This window comes from Sorex araneus, chromosome X (assembly GCF_027595985.1).
Source record: "Sorex araneus isolate mSorAra2 chromosome X, mSorAra2.pri, whole genome shotgun sequence".
Lineage (NCBI taxonomy): Eukaryota > Metazoa > Chordata > Mammalia > Eulipotyphla > Soricidae > Sorex > Sorex araneus.
The window spans coordinates 298680538-298703483 of record NC_073313.1 but is presented as its reverse complement, the minus strand read 5'-3'; the positions used below and the strand labels follow the sequence as shown (position 1 = coordinate 298703483).

The 22946-nt window shown below is 37.1% G+C and overlaps 1 protein-coding gene across 4 annotated transcripts in view; it reads right to left on the bottom strand.

Annotated features, from left to right (window-relative positions):
• The window catches only part of CTNNA2 (catenin alpha 2), a 1292108-nt gene that overhangs the window by 1104017 nt on the left and 165145 nt on the right, over positions 1-22946 (bottom strand). For all 4 annotated transcript variants that reach the window (XM_055121537.1, XM_055121538.1, XM_055121540.1 and 1 more), the window contains exon 2: positions 18946-19052. In XM_055121537.1, the coding sequence (XP_054977512.1) occupies positions 18946-19047 (102 nt within the window). In that variant the 5' untranslated portion in view covers positions 19048-19052. The remainder of the gene's footprint in view (positions 1-18945; positions 19053-22946) is intronic.

Genomic DNA, 22946 nt, shown 5'->3' with positions numbered 1-22946 from the left:
AAATGTATATATATATGTATATATATATACATATATATATACACACACATGTGTGTGTGAGTATGTGTGTGTGCATTTTTTCCGTGATATGATGGACTCATCTGTGCATAGGTGTCTCAAATATTCAAGAATGAGATTTGTGAAAAACTCGGTACTAAATTTTCCTTTAAATCAATTACATTAAACTTCCATTAGAAATTGCATAGCATCTCTTGGCTGAATAACAGCAAAAGTTTTGTCATCTTCTAGACCTTTTCAAGATAAGGCAATTGGATGTAAAGAACATGACAAAACGCAAAGTAGCTAGGATGGGAAAATGTACTCAGGAATTTAAAAATGAGGCTAGTTTGATAACACACATGGTTCTGTGCTATCATAGCTGAGCTTTTCCAGTGCTCACCACGTAATCCAGCTTTGTCCTTTAGTAGATGCCTGATTTCATTCTATTTTCTTCACCTCTTGGCATTCTAACAGCAGAGATATAAAGAAGAAGGCATCACCTAGGGGTACTGAAATAATTAAAGCCCTTTGCAACTCTGTGCCCCATCTCCTCTGCCATAGAACTTAGAACTCTCTGGACTTGGGAAAGCTCTTCACATTGGGTGGGGTTTACAGTTTGGAGGATGTGACAACTACTCTCTTGAAGAAGCCAACTAGTAACATTATTTTGGCGTTAACTGATCCTTATACATTAGCTTCCTGAAAACCTTGGACTTCTAAGAATCCTAGGCTTTTGCTTAGCAAAGGATGCACACTTTAATGCTGAGCCAACTTTCCACCTTTCTCTTTATTTTTCTATATAAGCAATGTGTGTCTACTGTTATTTTTCAGCTCGTCAATACCCAGTTTTCCTCCTCAAAATTATGCAGGAGGTTCTGGAGAAGCTATTGCATAAATACAAACGGTAACTTCACCCTAATTCTACCAGGCTCACTTCCTCTCTTTGAGGTTTGTTTTAAAGCATATGCTATCCAGATGTAATTCCCAAATTATCTGAGTTGTCTTCTTACCAAGAAAACATCTCCGCTCAAGCCAGGAATGATTCCTGAGTACAGACCCAGGATGAATCCTTGAGAATCACTGGTTGTGCATCTACCTCCACCTCCCCCCACCCACAAAAAAAAATAAGAAGAAAAATCCTCTCTGCTCAAATCAGCTGTTCCTGTTAAAGAATGCAGGTAGCAGCCTCTTTCCACAAGAAGAGACTTCAGAGTGCAGTTAGCTCTTGACGGACCATCTCATCTACCTACTCAGGATACTCCCATGAGTTCACAGCCTGTGTGGGAGCTCTGAAAGCAGTGATGTTCTTCCTTTTTAGTGGGTGTGAGCAAGAAAGCAGATTTCACTCAATATATATATATATTGATTTTCAGCTTGATCTATTGATAATGTGCTTTCAATGCTGACGGGAAGTATGTGAGAACGTGTCTGCAGTCTTGACTTTGAGGGTGGAGAAAACATGAATTATGAAATGAAAGAGGACGTAAAAATAAAACATCTTGAAATCAAAATTAACACCCCAAGTGTAAGCAAACAGAATATGATAATGGCAGAAATAAACACATCCTTCAAAGCCAGAATCACTAACCGCATAAACTTGGCTTCAATGAACCAAACTGAAATAGTCAAAAAGCATTTATGTCAATTTGTTTCTTATCAAAATGAAGATGGTTGTACTTATAAAAATATGATTATAAAAAAGTAGACAGTATTTTATTCATCATGGAAACCACAAACAGAAAAACACACCAAAATTGGTAAGCGTTACTGATTATAATGTGGCTAACATTTAATTTAGACCACTGAAAGATCTGATTGACTCAGAAAGTCGTATTTAATTTTCTTACAGAATGCTATTTCAAAGTGAAAGAGGGCAGTGGAGGGAAACTTACGGATTTTACATTCAATGGTTTCAACTACCAAATATTTTATAATCCTGTATTATTATTAATTCTTCTGATTTTATGTATTAAGCTTAAGAATTAATTACTACCATATTGATCTCATCATATCATATTTAACGATATCTTACAAATGGGGCAATATGTAAGATAAAAAAAACACGAAGGGGCCAAAGAGGTAGTTCAGTGGGCAGGGTGCTTACTTTGCATGTGGCTGACCACTGTTTGATTCCGTGCACTCCATAAGCTCCACTGAGCCTGCCCTAAGTGATCCCCGAGTGCAGAGAAAGGCTTCATACTGCCAGAAGTAGCCCCAACCCCACCGCGTCCATATAAAGAAACACTAACATTTCCAAAATTCATGATTATTTCTATTATAAAATCAAAATCTAGCAGCATATGGCAAGGCTTTATCTGCAACATTATATATACCTACATACTTTACCTGGTGGTCTGATATTACCGGGTGGGGCAGATGAAAGGGAGAAGGGAAGGGCAGACTCAAATAGCAAAATCCATATATCCAGTCCTGTGTGACGACCCAAGCCTTGTGGCTAGAGCCTATGTGTCCCTTCCATACTTCCCTGAGAAAGTTTTACTTAAGTGGTATTCCATGACTAGTTAAAAATCTAGAAGAGCACAGCAAGCAGTGATACCAAATGTGTATGCCATGTGCACCAAAACCAAAGCCATGATCGTGGCAGTGCTGATATTCTAAAAGCAGGAATATTATAAAAATAAATTTTAGGTCAGTCACTGTGATATACAAGACTGTTTATGGTAAGGTTTCATGAGTAGAAGGTTCAGCATTACACCTCTCACCACTGTCCACCACTGTCCCAGTTGCCTGCGCACCCCACCCCCCCATATATTCAATCCTCCTGCCATGTAGGCTTCCTACTAAAAACTGTATCCGGTGTTCCCTATGAATATAGACACAAATGTTCTTGACAAAATATTAGGAAACTGAGTCCAACAAAACATCATGAAGATCATCCACCAGGGTCAAACAGGATTTATCCTGGAGATGCAAGATGTCTTAATATACCGGAAGTCAATCAACGTAGTACACCATACAAATACAAAAATAAGTATCATATGATCATATCGATAGATGCAAAGGAAATATTTGACAAGATCAAACATCTGTTCATGGTAAAAACTTTTAATATAATGGGGATTCGAGGAACTTTCTTTGACAGTTAAAACTATTTACCACAAACTGACAGTGAATATCACATTCAGCAATGAAAAACTGAAAATGTCCCTTCACATGACAGGGGATATTCACTCACTGCTACTATTCAGTACATTATTGGAATTTCTTGCCATACCAATTTGGCGAGAAAGAGCTACTAAATACATCCAGATTGGAAAAGAAGAAATTAAACTCAGCATTTACTGATGGCATGGCACTATACTTAAACAAAAAAGCTCTACAAAATTGTCCTAGAAGCAATAAACTTGTACAGTAAAGTGGTAGGCTACAAAGTCAACATGTAGAATCCATGGAATTTCTATATGCAAACAATAATATAGAAGATAGAGAAATTGAAACAGCAATCTCTGGGGGCCGAACAGACAGTACAGAGTGCACGGTGTTTGCTTTATATGCAGCCAACCTAGGTTCAATCCCCCACACCACATATGACTCCTGAGCCCCACAGGAGTTATCTCTGATTACAGATCCAGGAGGAATCCTTGAGCACCACCAAGTATGGCTCAACCCCCATTATCCCCCACCCCCTGAATACCCCATTCACAATTGTGCCAAGAATATTTTTTCCATCAAGACTCTGGTCTGTCAATTTGGTATATTGGTAAATGTCAATTACAAAGTTTTTACTTTACCTTTTAACAAAAGGTGAAATCATTAAAAAAAAAATCATAAGGGACTGGAACAATAGTACTGTGGGTAGGGTCTTACACTCGGCGGACCCAGGTTTGATTCCCAGCATCCCATATGGTCCCCTGAGCATTGCCAGGACTAATTCCTGAGTGCAAAGCCAGGAGTAACCCCTGAGCATCACTAGATGTGACCCAAAAAGCTAAAAAAAAAAAAAGTGAAAAAAACAAAGGTGAAATAATAATAAAAGCATGATAATAATGGAGAGATTCACTAATTCAAAAAAAAGGTAAATGTTCTTTATAAAAATTACATTTCCATAAGAAAAATAAAAAGAAAAGTGAGATATTCAAGAAGCTGGTTTTTATCCCCTAGGTACTGAATTCAGAACCATCTGAGGTATTAATGAGAAACTAAATATTAGATTTCACTGATGTACATGTACAAAGCAAAGCTAGGAAGTGTTCTAAAAGCAACAGAATTTTACAATGTGGGGAACATGAATCAAATGATGCACTTGTTTGGTATCTCTTTAATTACTAGCCTATTAAAAGTCCACCTGGTTAGGCACACGTGAGAGAAAGAGACTATTATTTTTACCCCCAAAAATTGTTTAAAATGTTTAAATTTTATTATTATGAATTTTAGCTGGTGAAGGAGTTCAAAATAATGTATGGTTCATTAAAATACTACAAATTGTACACTTCAGTTTAATTACCATTTTCTATAGTTTTTAAGGGTGTGTTTAATTTGCTGTGCAAACTTAAATACATTAATATATGTCTTCTGGAAATAACTCAGCATCCAATAACTACTCAGTATGCTAAGATTGATTATGCTTCTACACGAATAGCCAGTAATAAAATAAGGAGCAATTAGCATACAAAGGTGCAATTCATTTTCTTGTTATAGAATAATATAGCATGAATGCTGACTTATAATTCATCTTGAGAACTTACGTTTTGTATATTTTTTTAAGAATATTTTTGGCTTAACTCATCCCAGGCTATATTATATTCTCACTTACATTGAACAAATAATTTAACACTCCTAATGAGTTTTAATTGAGATATATTCCAAAGAACTCCAAATAAATGATGAATGTTTATTTTAAACAGTGGGGAAAGGCAAGCTTCAAAAAGTCTATGAAATATAAAATACCTTCCATTCTCTTAGCCTGGGTACAATGACATTCCAAATAGAGGGATGGAGAGAAAGAGGCAGGGAAAGAAGGAAGGAAGGAAGGAAGGAAGGAAGGAAGGAAGGAAGGAAGGAAGGAAGGAAGGAAGGAAGGAAGGAAGGAAGGAAGGAAGGAAGGAATTACACAAGGAACCATCAAATGTTCCATGTAAGTGATATTCTGCACGCACACAAAAAGCCAAAATATTTACACAGGCTTGAGAGGAAATACACTTAAACATTAGAGTGCTGCCAGCCTACCGAGTATATATGAGCTTCTAATCAGACTGAGATAAAGACCATATTTTTAAGAGCAATACAGATGTAAAAAAAATTGGCTTTACATTGTCTGTGTGGTTTCATTTGCATCTAAAATTTCTGCTGCTGGCTGGCACAGCAAAGGAGCTAAGGGGTGACCCTGTTAGCCTTGGGACTTGCATATTTCCATTTGAATTCTTTTTGATGTTCTTTGATTAAAAAAGAGACTTACAAAACTGAGATCCCCATTTTTTTTTCTATTCCTGCAGGCTTTTATAGAAGGAAATCATCTCAAGACACTCATTCTGTGACCACAGGATTTGGTCAAGCTAACTAGAAATGTAATTCTGAGGCCTCACCCATGTGCAAGGAAATCCTCTTCTTTTGTAAGTCACTTTTATTGTTTTGTAAGTCACATTCATAATTTCATTCATTACTTTTAACCAAAGATCTTCAATTATGTGACAACAAAAATAATTTAGATCTGTATAGCTTTAGTCATCTTGTTGTCCATTATGATTAAAGCACCACATAAGGGGCTGGAGCAATAGCACAGTGGGTAGGGCGTTTGCCTTGCATGTGGCCGACCTGGGTTCTATTCCAAGCATTCCATATGGTCCCCCAATCATCATCAGGAGTAACTCCTGAGCACAGAGACAGGAGTAACCCCTGTGCATTGCTGGGTGTGACCCAGAAAGCAAAAATAAACAAGTAAAGTACCACATAAATAAGAAGCATATTTTGAAGAGCAAACTACACTAACAAACATTTTTGGAAATGTTGAGAGAAGTTAGAGAGATTAACAAATATTCCTTTGGTAATATAGCTTAGTGAAAAGCCTTCTCAATATAAATTTTCTACTATCAGACATACTGTGTTCTTGGGGTCTGGAGGAATACTACAGAGAGTGGGGCACTGGCCTTGCATGCAGCTGACCCCAGTTAGATCCCTGGCACCCCATCTGGTCCCTCAAGCTCACCAGGAGTGATCCCTGAGTGCAGAGCCAGGAATAAGCCCTGAGCACTGCCAGGTGTGGCCCCAAAGAAATAAAACAATAAATAATATCTTTAAATTTCCCAGCTTTCTATACATCTATACATAGTTTTTGTTTTTTCTTCTTTTTTTTTTTTTCATTTCACTATCATCTCAAAGACTACTCTTTTTTTTTTTTTTTTTTTGGCTTTTTGGGTCACACCTAGCGATGCTCAGGGCTGACGCCTGGGTCTACACTCAGGAATCACTCCTGGTGGTGCTCAGGGGACCATATGGGATGCTGGGAATTGAACCCGGGTCGGCTGCATGCAAGGCAAATGCCCTACCTGCTGTACTATCACTCCAGCCCCTCAAAGCCCCTTTCACTCTTAGTAAAAAAGGCAGGCAAGGCCATTATAGAAATGTTGTTTTCATTAACCTTATCATGTAATATGGGCAAGTGACACATAGGACTTTCAAGACAAGTCTTAATGTTTTAACTGTCTACAAAATTGACTGGATATAAACTATACTAAATTAAAAAACATTTGTATAGTGACAATTTTAATATTCTATATTGCAAGCTTTTGTAATTTTTGTCTATTTTATTAAACTACAATGCCTAACCTCCTTGGGAAACATGATCATGTGAAGGATAACGATTGGAAATAATTTTACAAGATACAAGCCACTAAAATATTCTGAAAATTTTAATAGCTGAATCAAATCTATTTTACCATGCCTGAGTAAGTCAGTTAACGGGATTTTTGTCTTCTCTCTCTCTATAAAATTCCCCTTGGGAATGAAAACAAGCCTGAAAAGTTTCAGTCAACAGTGTAAATTGAGAGGTCGTGTTAAATAAACCATTGAAAACTGCAGTTTAGTGTAAAATTACCCTCTTATATTATCACAGGGCTACCATATTAACAGTAATAGCTACTTCTATAATAAATAACATTACATTTAAATTTAAGCATTTTTATTTTGAATGTAACCAGCATACTTCAGAATGTTTTTTAAAGCAAGAAACTTTTCTATTTTTTTTTATTTTTCTAAGCCCAGATAATAACATGACAATAATTATAATCATGGAATGACAAATCACAAAATTATTTGTTGAAGATTAGCCAGTAGAAAAGATATTTTCTAAGCCTCTTAATGGTAAAATATACTTTTAAAGTGTAGTGTAATTTAATCACTGTATCATTGTCATTCTGTTGCTCATAGATTTGCTCGAGCGGGCACCAATAACGTCTCCATTGTGAGACTTGTTGTTACTATTTTTGGCATATCGAACACGCCATGGGTAGCTTGCCAGGCTCTGCCATGGGGGTGGGATACTCTCAGTAGCTTGCCAGGCTCTCGGAGAGGGGCGGAGGAATCAAACCCAGGTTGGCAAGGCAAACGCCCTACCTGCTGTGCTATTGTTCCAGCCCTATTTAATAAACATAAATTTAAAAAATAATTTCTAAAAAATATATAAAACTAATGTACACATTTTGTACTGTCATTAATTTAAAAGGAATCTACCAATAATTTCATCTACCACATCAAAATGATTGAGCCTTTATTATGTCAGACACTGTGCACTGTGCCAGGGGGTACGCATCAACAGTGGGGGATGGGGGAGCTATTCTGTAGGTCATTTACCTAAAGGCTTCAAAAATATGAGACAAGTGTTTTTTCTTTTGCTTTTCGGGTCACAATTAGTAATGCACAGGGGTTACTCCTGGCTTTGCACTCAGGAATTACTCCTGGTGGTAAGTGTAATTTGATTAAAAAAAATTAAATGGAGCTTCTTCCAAAACTATAACTTAGCTCTACTTAGCTTAGAGTCTTGCCTTAGTGAAGACAAAGAGCAACAACAAGAGAACGAGAACATAAAATTACATCAAAAAAGAGTCTGCCCCATAGCTTGGAAACTGGCCTCACATGCTGGGGGAAAAGGCAGCTGAGATAGAGAAGGAAACACCAACTAGAGGATGTTGGGAGGACCCATTCTGGTTGAAAGATGCTAACTGAAAGTAGACTATAAACTGAACATGATGACCACTCAATACCTCTACTGCAAACCACAACACCCTAAAGGAGAGAGAACAAAAGAGAATGCCCTGTCACAGAGGCAGGGTAGGTAGTGGGGGGGGTGGGGAGGGTGGGAGGGATCCTGAGAACATTGGTGGAAGAAAATGGGCACTGGTGGAGGAATGGGTAAATGATCACTGTGTGACTGAAATGCAAACACGAAAGCTCATAAGTTTGTAACTGTACCTCATGGTGATTCACTAATAATTATTTTTTTAAATTTTAAAAAATAAAAAGTAAGAAAGTTTTTACCAAGTCACTGCAGAGATAATCATTCTTCTACTCATTCAACAGGAATTTAATAAATTGTAATTGTATGCCAGACTGAGAAAAGATATATAAAGAATATAGCTCACAGTCTCATGAGTAATAAATGCAATGTAGAAGTACACACCACCTGCTCACACACATTTCAAACCAGGAATTACAACACTGAAGTATGACACAAAACAGAGGAAGCACAGGATGTTCTGGAAATACAGTGAAGACTAAGCCCAGTTTAGAGGGTTCCAAAAATGCGGGAAAAAAAAAAGCAGCATTTAAGATAAAAAACTGAAAATGTTTGGTTCTAGCAATCTCAGGGTGAGAAAGAAGAGAAAATTCCTAAGCCCCTGTAAAAAGAGACACTAGAGGACTCTAAAAATGGAAAAGAAATGTTATTTCCAGTTTGAATAAAAATGAGGTAGGAGTGATTAAATGGAAGGAAGCAAAAACACAAATGAGGAAAGGTCTTGTAGAAGAATTTGCACTCACAGAAAATTGGCAAAAAAATTGTCCTAGCCGGTCAAAACAAGACAATAGGTAGGGTACTTGCCTTGCTTAAGGCTGATCTGGGTCTGATTCCCAGCACCCCATAGGGTCTCTGAAGCCCTTCTAGGAATGATCCATCAGCACAGAGACAACAGTAAGTCCTGACCAATGCCAGGTGTACCCCACCCTGCAAAACAATCGTTCTAGTAAAATGGAATTAACAACTCATATTTTTTCCTTCCTATATCACAAATATAATATACAAAATTTGGCATCATTAGAACTTAAAAATTGGCAACGAAACCAATGTTTTAGAAATAACAGTAAATATTTTAGTATTTCTCAAATATGAAAAGGGCTATCTACTACACAATAAGTTACTGTTTGGTTAAAATTCAAATTATCGTGGATGTTCGTGATTTTTATTTATTAAAACTAATAATCATAGTGTACGGCAGAGCCTGGCAAGCTCCCCATGGTATACTAATATGCCAATGACAGTAACAACGATGGTCCTCATTCCCCTGATCCTGAAAGAGCCCCCAGTACACCATCGGGCTACACTAGCCTTCGACAGGGAGGAATGGAGATGTTACTGGCACCTGCTCAAGCAAATCGATGAACAACCAATGACAGTGATACGGAGACAGTAATCATAGTCAAGAGGTAGTCAAAGATAGACTTATTTGTATAGTTATCTAAGTGTGGAGTCGTAATGATGATGATGCCTTTGTACTAAAATGGATGGACTTGTTTGGTTTTTAGGGCTGATAGCAGCTGTACGTAGGTCTTAGTCTGAAATCTCACTCAGGGATCACTCTTTGGCTCAGGAGATATATATACGGGGTGTCAGAAATTCAACCTGAGTTGGTCATGTGCAAGGCAAGCTCCATATTCACTGTATTATCTCTCTGGCCCCTCTACAATGTCTTTTAGTTGGTTTGTTTCCTTTGTCTTCATTCCTTTGTTTGTTTGGGGGCCATATATGGCAGTGCTCAGGTTTACCCCTGACTTTGCACTCAGAGATAACTCCCTATTTCTGATACGTGGAGGGATCATATGTGGTGCCAGGGACTGAACCCAAGTAGGCAACATACAAGGCAAATGTCCATCCCACTGTACTATTGCTCCAGCACTGGGTTTTAACACTTTAATGAAAATTACTTGCCCAACATGATATCTAAAGATATAATTTTTTCCAAACATTGATATAAATGAGCAGGAGGATAATTATTTGTCAGTAATATGGAAAGATATTAATTTTACTTACATGTACATAATGACAATTGATATATTACTGCAACAACTATAGATATAGATACTGTTCCACTTTGTGAAGATTTTATAGTTTTCAACAAATGAAACAAAACATCTAGTTTGTTCTACTTTTTTTCAGTGTAAAAAACATTAAAACACTTAAAATTTTAATAACTATTTTTATTCTTAAAACCCCATAGCAAACAGTAATTATAATTGCCAAAACCATCGCTGCAACATGTAATTACTTTTTCCTTGTAACTAATTTTAGAAGAATTAAACAGACAAAAAAATATACAAACTACATTTTTTCAAGGTGGAGGGTCTAGTTAATCAGTTAATAAAGATTTAAGAAACATGCTGTAAATTCAAGATTCCAAGAATACATGTAGGAGCTAGTCTGACATTATTCCTTCCTATTTCCATGGATTTTTCTTGTAGTGGAGAAAAGAGAAAATGTAACACAAAAACACATAAGATAGTTAAAAATAGTTTTAACTGCTGTAAAAAAAACACATAGGGGCAGGAGAGATAGTATAGCTGATAGGATACTTGCTTGCACACAGCTGAACTGGGTCCAATACCTGAGAACCAGTATGGCTCTGTCAGAAGTAATCCCAGTGGGAATGGTCCAAAGCAAACAGACAAAAAACAAAAAATAAGGTGAACAAAAAAACAAACAAACAGTAATCAAAGTATAGAGACCAATGTGCCAGAGATACTTATTTATAACAGTGGTGGCAAAATAGAAAGTCTTTTGTGACACTGGGAAATATTTTATGAGTGAGAGAGTCAGTCAGAGCAGAAAAGGGAAGCATCATACAGACAGAAAGAGAAGCATGTGCAAAGACACCAAGGCACAGGAAAACTCGGTCCACTCAAGAAACGGCAAGCAATGATTGGATGCCAGCACATCACTTGGTTGTTGTTCAAGAACATAAACTGCAGTGCCGACATCAAAGCATTAAGAATGCTGGTGAAAGGGCCACTGCACTAAGTTACTGCATCTGGGGGCAAATCAGGACTCACAATGGAGTATTAAATGTGTCATAAAATGCAACAAAATCATTCCGATGTGTTAAGCAGGGGAATGAGATGATGAAATAATATGTTTTCAATAATTGCTTTGATAGATATTTGGAGAATCAATAGGAAGTTAAGATTGAGCATGAGATTGGTGAACAATTCAGAAAAAATCGTATTGGACACAAGGACTTGGGTTAGGAATTAGAAATGTAGCACCAGAGTTGGGGAAAAATGGGTAGAGCAAAGGAGTGAGAAACCCAGGAGTACTCTCTCCACCACCCTTTGGAAACTTTTTTTTTTACTAGTGAATCACGGTGAGATACGGTTACAGACTTACAAACTTTTGTGCTTGCATTTCAGTCATATAATGGTTAAGTATCCATCCCTCCACCAGTGCCCATTCTCCACCACCAATTGTCCCAGCATCCCTCCTACCATCCCCACCCTGTACCCCCTCCCCCACCCCGCCTCTGTGGCAGGGCATTCCCTTTTGGTCTCTCTCTTCAGGAGTAGTCTTGAGTATGAGAATAGTCTCACTGAGAAGGTAAGAGCTGAAAATACAAAGCTGAGTATTGATTATACATATATATACATATATATATATATATATATACAATTAACTGAAATCTGTAAACTCACCTGAGGGGAAAAGGGGAAAAGATGAAGACAAAGACTTTCTAATTCCTAAAATACTATTTAGACTTGATGAAGGGGTAGAAGATAAAACAAAGACTAAGAAAAAAACAGCCACTGAAGCCCCAAGATTTGTTTTCCAAGAAGGCTGAGCGTTATGTCAGAAAGAAAGAAAAATAGCTGGTTAGATTATCCGTTACTTTCACTAGCCTTTCTTGCCGTATAATAGTGTGAAAACAAAGCATATTCAACAGGATAATGACAAGAAAGGAAAAGCAGGTATGCTGACATGCCCCAATCCTTTATCTCAGATCTCTGACAAGCTTTAATTACTTTGCTAGTCAAGGGCTTGCTGAAGAAATGCAATTCTGTCACTTCATAGGCAGTCTCAAGTCTGGCATAATGAATATTTTTCCCAGTCTCCTGCTCAGGTAACATTTCTATGTTGTCCACAATAGTTAGGAGCAATTCTGTTAGCTAACCTCCTACAGTTCCTCCCTGGGAATCCTTGGATTAGTACGCAAAACCTTCATTAATTGTCCTCCTGGATTACATATAAAGACGTTATTCTTTTCTAACATCCCTTTGATTTTAGTTTTAAATTCATTTTTTTCCATTTAAAATAGTTCCCAATTATTCATTGAAATGGAAAATACAAGAGTGAAGATACTTTTAGGACTTGAATTTATTGCCAAACAAATAGAGTCAAAGAGTTGCTGCTGTGTTGGGAATTCACTTGCATTAATCATCTAATGGGAACCAGGATTTGTGGTTTAAACTATTCATTTGAATGGCAGAGAATTACTTTAAGTCATGTTTGTATGTCAGCATAGGGATGGTTTGGGCATAAGTTAGATGATGCAAACAAGAAATGAGAATAAACTTTAAAAATACATTTAATTCTCCTCCGCTTGCTGCTTTTCCTGTTTTGTGTTGGTAATTCATCCTTCCTACAACTTTAATTTGTTGCTTCCCTCCCTTTCCTCACACTCTGTATGTTCTCTGTGGTTCCTGCACTCTTGTTCAGCTCTGTTAGCTCAGTTTCTCTGAGGAGAAGCCAATCTACTCTGTTAAACACATTTTAGGCTGTAAAAAAAAAAAAAGAAGAAAGAAAGAAATCTGGACTGGAGCTATAGTTCAGTGGGAGGGGCACTTCCCACAACGGCCCCAGGTCCATATGTGATAATCCCTGAGTGCAAAGCCAGGAGAGTGAGCTGAGCACTGGCTGGTGTGGTCCCAAAACAAAACAAACAAAACAAACATTATAGGATCTAAGTCCTTTTTTTTCCCCACCTTTCAAAATGTAGAAAAAAATGGTGACTTTATCAACTTGATACCAAAGAAACATGAGAATCTTAATTTTTTCCTAGTTAGAAAGTTTCTATCAGTAGTTTCCAACCTCTGGTCTGCAGACTTTATGCAGAAATTTTTAGCTAGTTCATAAAAAATACTCCTTAGTACATGGTAAGCCTGGATCACATGTGGTGCCATTATTATAGTGATATAGATAAATATACAATAGATATACAGAATCTATGTAAATAATGTTATAACTTATGTCTTAGCAGTCTGAAATATTTCTCAATGTTCAACCACCTGAAGGTATATAAAGGTTGGGCAGCAGTATTCTAAATTAACGTTCTTCAACTTTTTCCATCTGCAGCAGGACTCTGTCCTACACACCCTTCCGGGGGCAGCAGACAAGGGGTCTGTAACCTTCTCCATCTACCCTGGTGATGGTTCAGTGGCTGACGGTCACTGCGCTCGATTATCTATGGTCAGTCCCACACTCAAGGAGAAGAGTTCAACTAAGAGCAGAGCAGAAATGATGAATGAATGTAAATTCAATAATTCAGTTCAGTGACTTGAGCCACTGCTATTTAGCAAAATTGAAAGCATTACAGGTTTAAAAAAAAAAAGGATTGAAGATCTCAGAATAAAATGTGGGAAGAATCCCCCACACTAAAAAATCCTTTTGATTAAAAGCAAGACATTTATAAATTGAGGCAGTATGTAAGACATTCATTTTATAGTGTCTAAGATTTTTGATTCCTATTAAATGGAATTTATTTCATTAACATTCATAAAATAATGAATGTTATTTTATGTGCACTGTTACAGTATGTGCACTGGAATTGAAATTATTTTGATGGAAGAGAAAGTCATTGTGATACTGTATTTTAAATAGTGTTATATAAAACTAATTAAAGTTCTATTACTGCACATATTTATTAATACAATGATTTAAATAATTACATAATGTTTTATAAATTTATATAAAACCAATTTATTACTACAATTAATAATTTAAATAATCACATAATTATTTCTATAAATTGATGTATATAGAATAATAACACCAACTGCAAAACTTGCATCAAAGTAGTAAGCAGGCCACTAGTACTAAGACTGCATCTGATCTCCACTTCTGATGCTGCATTTCTAATTCCTAAACCAAGCTGTCTTGTGAACAACAGTTACTTTCTGAACTGTCCACCCATGTCACTTTCATTAATATAAATTTATTGAAATGATCTGCATTTTGTTTATTTTATTTATTATTTTTGGCTCAGTGCTTACTCCGGACATTGTTCTCAGGGACCCCTCCTGGCGGACTTCAGAGACCGCACAAGGTGTTGAGTATCAAACCTGGGTCAGCTGCAAGTAAGACAAGCACCTTACCCAGTGTACCATTTTTCTGGCCCCAAGGACTCTGTATTTTAAAACCATAATGATGTCTTACTACTTAGCTTTTACTATACTTGATAAGGAAACAGACAGATGTTGCTTGTTAATTGTGCATATATTTTGCTAAGCAAAAGCAAATTGTCATAAAACACATAATAGCTTTGACATGGAGCAATACATCTTAAATGTGAGGGATGACTGAATAATCACATGGCACCTAATGGCATTGGGCCAACAACTAATTTGACCCAGAGGTAGAATGATCATGAGAATACTTACATGCATACACCCAAAATTACAAATCCAGCAAATCATTATTCACCACATTAATGTTAAATTCTGGGTTTATTAATATCTATTTTATAAATATACTTACGAATACAAATATGTCCACACTTTATCCCAGGTTGATACTAATTTAAGCCTACTTTAGGACCTGTAGGATTTTTTTTCTTTTTTTAAAGGGTTTCCATACATTCTTCAAGGTTCACAACATGGCAAACACATCTACTTAAACAACAAAAGAGTGTCCCTCCCATTTGGCGGCAGACATAATTAAACATAATTCCAAACAAAAATTAATCCATTTCTAAGCTATATAATAGTCCACTAAACCGCTATTTTAGAAATGATGAACATAGTAATTGCTAAACAATCTACCACATGATCTCAACTTGAAGAGGACTTTCAACTCAATAAACATTATAACCCTAATGTTTAAAACAATACAATTCAAGAAAAGTTATTAGAAGATACACCATATTGGCAGAAGTTTGATGAAGGCAAACTTCTAAATTACAACTTCTTGAACTATATTCAAATTCTATTTTTAATGTGCTATTTCTACGGTGTTCACCATGTTCAATTCCTCTGCCCATCTTGGAGAGCCCAGGAAGCTACTGAGAGTATCACGCCCGCAGGGCAGAGCCTGGCAAGCTACCCGGGGCGTATTGGATATGCCAAAAACAGTAACAATGAGTCACAATGAAAGACGTTACTGGTGCCCGCTCGAACAAATTGATGAGCAAGGGGATGACAGTGACAGTGACAGATTTCTTTCTTTAACAAGGACATTTGCAGAGATGTTTTTGTTTGTTTTTGTGGGGGCATAAGAGGCAGTGCTTACTCATGGCTCTGTAATCAGGGATCACCCTTGGCAATCTTGGAAGACCAAATATGGTCCATATAATTCCTGAAGTTATAATTTAGAAATTTGCCTTTATCAAATATTTACTACCAATAAGGTTTATCTTCTAATAACATTTCTTGAATTGTTTTTTTTTTAAAACATTATGTTTATTCAACTCAATAAACATATGACCCAAGACAATACAGAGGTTTCATATTAAATTTTGGAATTCTAGATAGCTGAATTTGTCTGCATATACTCCTATTAAATATAGGTAGACTAAAAATATTTTCTTAGGATGAAAAAGTGTTATCTAATTTAAAAACCTAGCTTAAATTTAAAACAGAATTTTGTATAAAAATAATTAAGCAATAAAGATGGGAAACAAACTTGAAAAGAGGTTAACCATGCTGTGCATGAAAGGAAATCAAGTAAGCAAGCATAATGCATTTCTGATCATTTGCTTTTAACAAATCCTTTACTTTTCATAAAATTTCAGTCTGTGACAAATATGCATGAACAACTTATTGCAACATTGTAGTGTCACCATGGAAACCAACCAAAGGTATTAATCTTTGAATCTCATGAATAAGCTATGAATTAAGCTAATTCTCAAAAACAATATTATCCGGACAATTGGAAAAGAGGTAAAGGACCTTATTTTATTCTTTGGTTCTTCTGGTTAGTTTTGATATAAAATACTCTTATGTAAATTATTTAAGAATGTCTGATAAAATATATAAAGAGCACATACTGCCTTAATTTTTGGAAGTTATTACCACATTTCTGTGTGTTGATTTATTTCTGGAACCATTTTCAGTTCCAAATCCCTGATTTTAAAATCTCCTGGTTCCCTGGTTTTAAATGCAAGCAAGAGCATAACTATTTAAACAAGTAACACAAATTTTACTCCTTTTAGAAGGAATATCAATAAAGATAAAAGCAAAGTGTTTGTTTCAAAGTTTTCTTTTTCATTTAAAAATAACATATTTGAAAATCTCCACTCTGATAAGGGCCATTACTACTGACTCCTACTGAGCTAGCAGTTTACAGTATCAGGTGCCACCTCCGGGGTCACTTGAAGTCCTCACTGCAAAACACTGATGGCCAGGATGCTCTTAGCACTGAATTTCACAGACAAACTGCATCTAAGAGAAGGAATCCTACTAGGTGGAAAATGTAGACCAAAGGTTCCTAAACTCCTACTGTTTTTTTTTTTTTTTTGCAGGAGAAAAAAAAAATCCCTCAACCCCCTCCTCTGCTGAAAATTGATCTGCTTTAAATAAGGAAAAAAGGTTGCCAATAATTGCTCCCAGGGCTGCCACTGCCTCCTTGTATCATTCCTATATCCCCTGAAGGTCAAATCATCCTCTCTGAGAACTATTCCGTTCCTGAACTTTCCACATATCCTGTCACCAGTCTCTATATCCTTAAAACCATTCTTTCTGTTTAAAGAGTTAGCGTGGTAGAACTGTCCTCCTACATAACTTAACTTATGCCTCAGCATAAGATTTACCAATAAAAAAATTGGAGAGAGAATTAACAAGTTCTTTATTTTTCATACTTTTGGGAGATCCTTCTCTTTAAAACTAAAAAAAAATCCACCACTTTTTAAAAAATTTTATTTATTTATTTGTTTGTTTGTTTGTTTGTTCATTTATTTATTTGCTTTTGGGCTCTATACAGCATTGATGCTCTGATACTCTGGGGTATGCACTCAGAAATGACTCCTCGAAGTGCTCAGGGGGCCATACAGGATGCTAGGGATTGAACCCATTTGGGCACATACTCTTGGTCGTTTGTCAACTTCCATTTCAGGTACAGCCAAAGAAGCCGAGATCCATAACAACATATCTGGGGAGAGGAAGTACAGCATGTGGTTGCAAGCCTTGCATGGAGCCTACCAGGTTTAAACCCAGTCATGCAACATGGTCTCCTGAACCCCAACCAAGAGACACCCGAGTGCAGAGCCAGGGACAAGCACTAAGCACCGTAGGGTGTGGGTCGCCTGAAGACCCCAACAAACAGAAAGATTATTCTGGAGTACTAAATCAAAAGAATTCTTCTAGGAGGGCTAAAGTCTCCACACAGAAGGCAACTCTGTCTGGATTTCAACTTTGGGGCTCCGGACCCCAAGAACCATAAGATGCTTGAAGTCAGTAAGTTAAGAAAATTTTCTATTGCAGATATTTAGACTAATAGGGAGAGGATCTATTTAGGGACTGGAGCAATAGCACAGCGGGTAAGGTGCTTGTTTTGCACATTGCTAACCTGGGTTGAATCCCCGGCATCTCATAAGGTCCCTCAAGCACTGCCAGGAGTGATTCCTGAGTGCAGAGCTTGGAGTAGCCCCTGGGTATCTCAGGCGATAACCCCTCCAAAAGAACCAGAACTTATGTATATATTTCCATGTATCATAAATTTATGTAGATATCTTGGTAGATAATTCTACTTACCATAACTATCATGAAATTTATATCCCATTAACTTTTGAGCTAATAAAGTACAGAGTATGCTTCAAAAGATACTAAAAAATAATTTTGAAAACCTAAAAACCCTAGGAATTTTTTCCTGCTAAGTTATCTTGTAGAAATGTAGAAACTGTGAAAGCACAAACATGAAATGTCATCATTCCAACATGATACTTGCAATCTAAAGAAAACAGTAATTTGGTAAATATACTTTGCACTTTAAACAGTTCTTTCTAACTCATCACATAACACCATCTGAAAGTGAGCAAGGAATTATTTATTTAGACTTTGAATGTTACTGCAAATGAGCACCTCCTTCACCAAGGCCCCCTCTCTAATTATCTTAGAAACATAATTTCAAAAATCATATTTTTAAAAAAGCATTTCAAATCTTTTTGGGTAATAAAATTGTCCAGAGCTGTGGCAGTAGTATATTTTCAATAATCAATAATATGGCATGATTTATTCAATCGTGAGAGTTTCTAAATTTGGGGCTGGAGCTATAGCACACCACATAGGGCGTTTGCCTTGTACACGGCTGACTCAGATTCAATTCCCAGCATCCCATATGGTCCCCTGAGCACTGCCAGGAGTAATTCCTGAGTGCATGAGCCAGGAGTAACTCCTGTGCATCATTGGGTGTGACCCAAAAACCAAACAAACAAACAAAAAATTTCTAAATTCTTTTCGACTGATAATATAATAAAAGCAGAAGCCAAAATGGACAACAAAGTACTTCAAATGAGTCCTTACCTGTGTAACAAGTGGCTCCAAAAGTCTTTCCACTGTTAGTGTCCGGATTTCCAAACTTTTGGGGTCCCATTTTAAAATGATAGGTGAAGTTGCTGAAGTCATGTTCTCTACAAGAATACATATCATCAGTTAGAAATAATGATCATCAGAATGCTGTTACCTCTACATTAAAATTAATAAAACATTAAAACTTCCTGAAATAGTGAAGAGATGGGGATATCAGGGCAAGAAATGAGTAAGATAGTGAACTGGAATCAAGTTGAAAACTGAGGGTTCCTTAAGGCACCCTTTATCCGTGTCAGGTTTTGGGGATCACTGGAAGTGGAAATAATTTCCTCACTCAATATTTAGTTCACATATCCATCTGCCATATCCCAGGAAGGACTAGGAACTTGCCCTTATGGTTGATGGCTTCAAGATAAAGATAGGCAAGGCACAAAAATGATGTCTCTGTTGAACAAGAAATACAGAAAGGGCCTATTGAGAGAGACATGGGAAAGGATACCAATCAATCTGGGAAGAATCACAAATATTTCCAGGAAGCAGAATAAATCTGGAGTGGTCACCAAGAAAACCCCCATTATAGGAAAAGATGCCTTTGTTTTCTTCACATCATAATTGGCCACTGAGGATATGACACTCCACACTCCACGCCGCAGCTAAATTTATTTGCCTTAAACAGGCACAGGTTCTTGCAAACTGAGTGACAGTGCTTCTCAAAATCAGCCTGCTGCTATTCACATGTGCTCTGATTACTCACTACATTTACATTCTTGTCCCATGAAATTAGTGTCTGCTAAAGTGATTCAGCTCACTCTAAAGCAATCCTCATCTACCAAGAACTCACCTACCAAGCCCAAAAATAGAGGCCTGGCTTCTAAAGAATATATTATACACTCTAGTAGGGCCATGTTTCTCACCAAGATATCGATACCCCTCTTCTGAATATAGTTCAACGACTAACCACTGGACAAGCAACGGTAGAATGTACAAACCAATTCTGAGTCATTTTGCTTTAATACTATGAATCAAAATTCTAGAGAATGCTTTTGCAAATAGACCAACAAATTTGCTTGGGGACCTGGAGCACAGTGAGTAGGGCATTTGCCTTGCAGTGCCCAACCCGGGTTTGGTTCCCAGCATCCCATATGGTCTCCTGAGCACTGCCAGGAGTGATTCGTTATGGAATAAACCCTGTTCATCGCTGGGTGTGACCCCCACCAAAAAATAAAATCTGCTTAGGGTGGGGGAGGCAAAGACATAGTGTGCTGGCATTTTACCTCTCTCCAAATGCCATGTTTTAACTAAACTTATCATAGCAATCCAAACAAAGACTGATTTAGATTCAGGTTCCTTCACAGCAACAATAGTTGGCATGGACATGCTGCCAGTCCTCCAGAGACACTTTGCACATCTCTCCTTCGTGCTGCCAACCACACAGGCAGCTCTAACACGTGCAGAATCTGCTACTAAGCAGCACTCCTTATCGCACTGACCGAAGGAAAACGCCAGTCCTCTCTGTCCTTAGGGAAATCACACTTGCACAAGAGATCTCTGTGCAGAGTTTAGAACACAGTAATTCTGAGCATCTGGAGATGTTCCCTGAAAACCGTTTTCAAGATGTGATGGAATGAGTGGTGTAAAAATGGTGAATGCACAGGTAAGCCCTAAAGGAAAGCTAAAAAGGGTGTCATGAAGTAATTTTCACGCAATTATGAAAGAAACTTCAGTAAGACTGTGCAGAGAAATGCCATTTCTTCATGGGCAGACTTGTGAACATAAGCTGCTGAATCAAGGAGGGCATATGAATTCCTTATCGATGTCCCTATGCATGACCATAAAGAAAAGACACTACAAAATGCTGAGGTGAGGAACAAAAATGCTGCTATAATCACATTAGAGACATTAATCTTGCAAGCATCAAGCAGAAACTAAGGATATTAGATAAAGACCTCAAGCCAAGCATAAGCCAATAAGTAGAGGTAGAGGGAATCTTATGTTCTAGAGGTCAGAGAGAACTTACAAGTTTAAAAACAAAAGAACTAGACTTACTAAGTAAATCAATGGGTATAATTTATTCCTCTGGGAATCAAGCATTTCAATCACTTCTTTGGACACAAACAAGATTCAACAGAAAAATAAGAGGAATGGTGATATGGTATATTTGCTGAAGGGGGGACCCAGTAATAAAAACTCTGAGTTATCTTTTCCCAGCCATCAAGCAGTTGAACAATTTGTCTTAATAGACAAATTAATGGGATGGGTTGTAAGGGGGGCAGGGCTAGACAAATCCTCTACCTTTAAACCCAAAATGTTGCCATGTAAGATTCTCATTGAGGGAATGGAGAAATAGTTTAGCAGGCAGGTTCTTGCTTTGCATGGAGCCATCCAGAGTTCAATCCCTCGCACTCCATATGGTCCTGTGAGCCCCAGCAGAAGTGATCCCTGAGCTCAGAGTCAAGAGTAAGCCCTGGACATCAACAGGTGCAGTTCAAAACAAAATCATCTGAACAAAAATATAAGACAGCCATGGAATTGTCTACCTTCAAGTCTGGTATCAAGAATGAGGTAGAAGAAAGATAATCCTCTATAAGCAATACTTGAGCTGGTGTATTCCCTGAAAATCTGTCATTTCTAGAAATGCTTGCATCCAGCTATTTGTGGTATAATTAATTTCTTTCGACTGTAGGTACTAGAACTTGCATTTGGTACATTTCCCTATCAAAGTCCAAAACCAACTGAAGTTTCACAAAGAAAGGGAAAAAAAATCAATTCCAGATTATGGTTTTCACAAATGTAATGTTGATTCTCCTATGGATGATCTTTTCCTCTAGAGAGCTAGTAAGAACAGAGGACAACAGAGAAAAATCAAACATTCACTAGAGCAAAAGTGGGGTGATTGCAATCAGTAAGCAGGAATGAAGGAGAGTTTGTAACATACTAAGCTAACATACTAACATACTAACCTAATTGATTCTGAACCAAAAATTCCATCCTACTTAATTGTCAATAGGTATCAAAGATGAAGGGCAAATATATACATCTTTAGGGTAAACTGAAAACATAATTAGTAAATAGTCATTCCCTGACCCAAATCCCCCAGAACCCCGCACATGAAGAGACTACCTCTCCATTCCACCAATATTGGTCTCCGACCAAAGGAATGTTAAGAAATACCATGTTAAGTGGATGTCTAAAATGTACCTCCTTAGTTAGACTTGTGTTGAGACCTTCTGCAAAGTCATAGATACAAAAAGGCATATACACACAAAACATATGGAACCATCCTGAATCAAAACACTGCTGGAACAAAGCTCAGCTAAAGTAATCCCCAATAAAATCAGACACAGGACCAAGAAATAATTGTTTTTATTATATGTCACCAAGGCTGCATCATAAACTGTTATTCACTGTAATTCACAGTTAATATGGTGATATCAAAATGACTTTTGTTTGACCCTAAGTCCTATCATTTATCAACTTTGTCCAAATTATTTACCTTTTCAGAGTGTGTTTTCCCAAATGAAAAATCAGGACAAATATTTGGTAGAATCATTGTGTTAACTTAAGCATACATTTTTTTTTCTGGAAATAGCAGTTTCTATTGTCAGTATTTTTCAAAATATGTTTTTTCCCCTAAAATTCTTCATCTCCTGGAAAAATAGCTAGTGCCTATTTGTAACAGAGGACCAAATTTAACTCCTCTGTTAGACTAACCAAATGAATGCAAATGAGAAGAAAGGACAGTCAAGTGTGTATTCACACCCAGCAGTGTTTCATCTTTCTAAGGGCAAAGTGGAACATTCTCTCAAATCCACAATTCACATCTGTAGAATTTATGTAACTGATTTCACCCACAAAAAATTTAAAAAGCATTCTATGTAAAACAAATGCATAGTTTTCTTCTCATTTTTTTTCTTTTTGTTATGTTACCTCCTTCCCAGCATCTCAGTCCCCAACCCCATCCCTCACCCCCAAAACATACTACACCATGGCAGTGC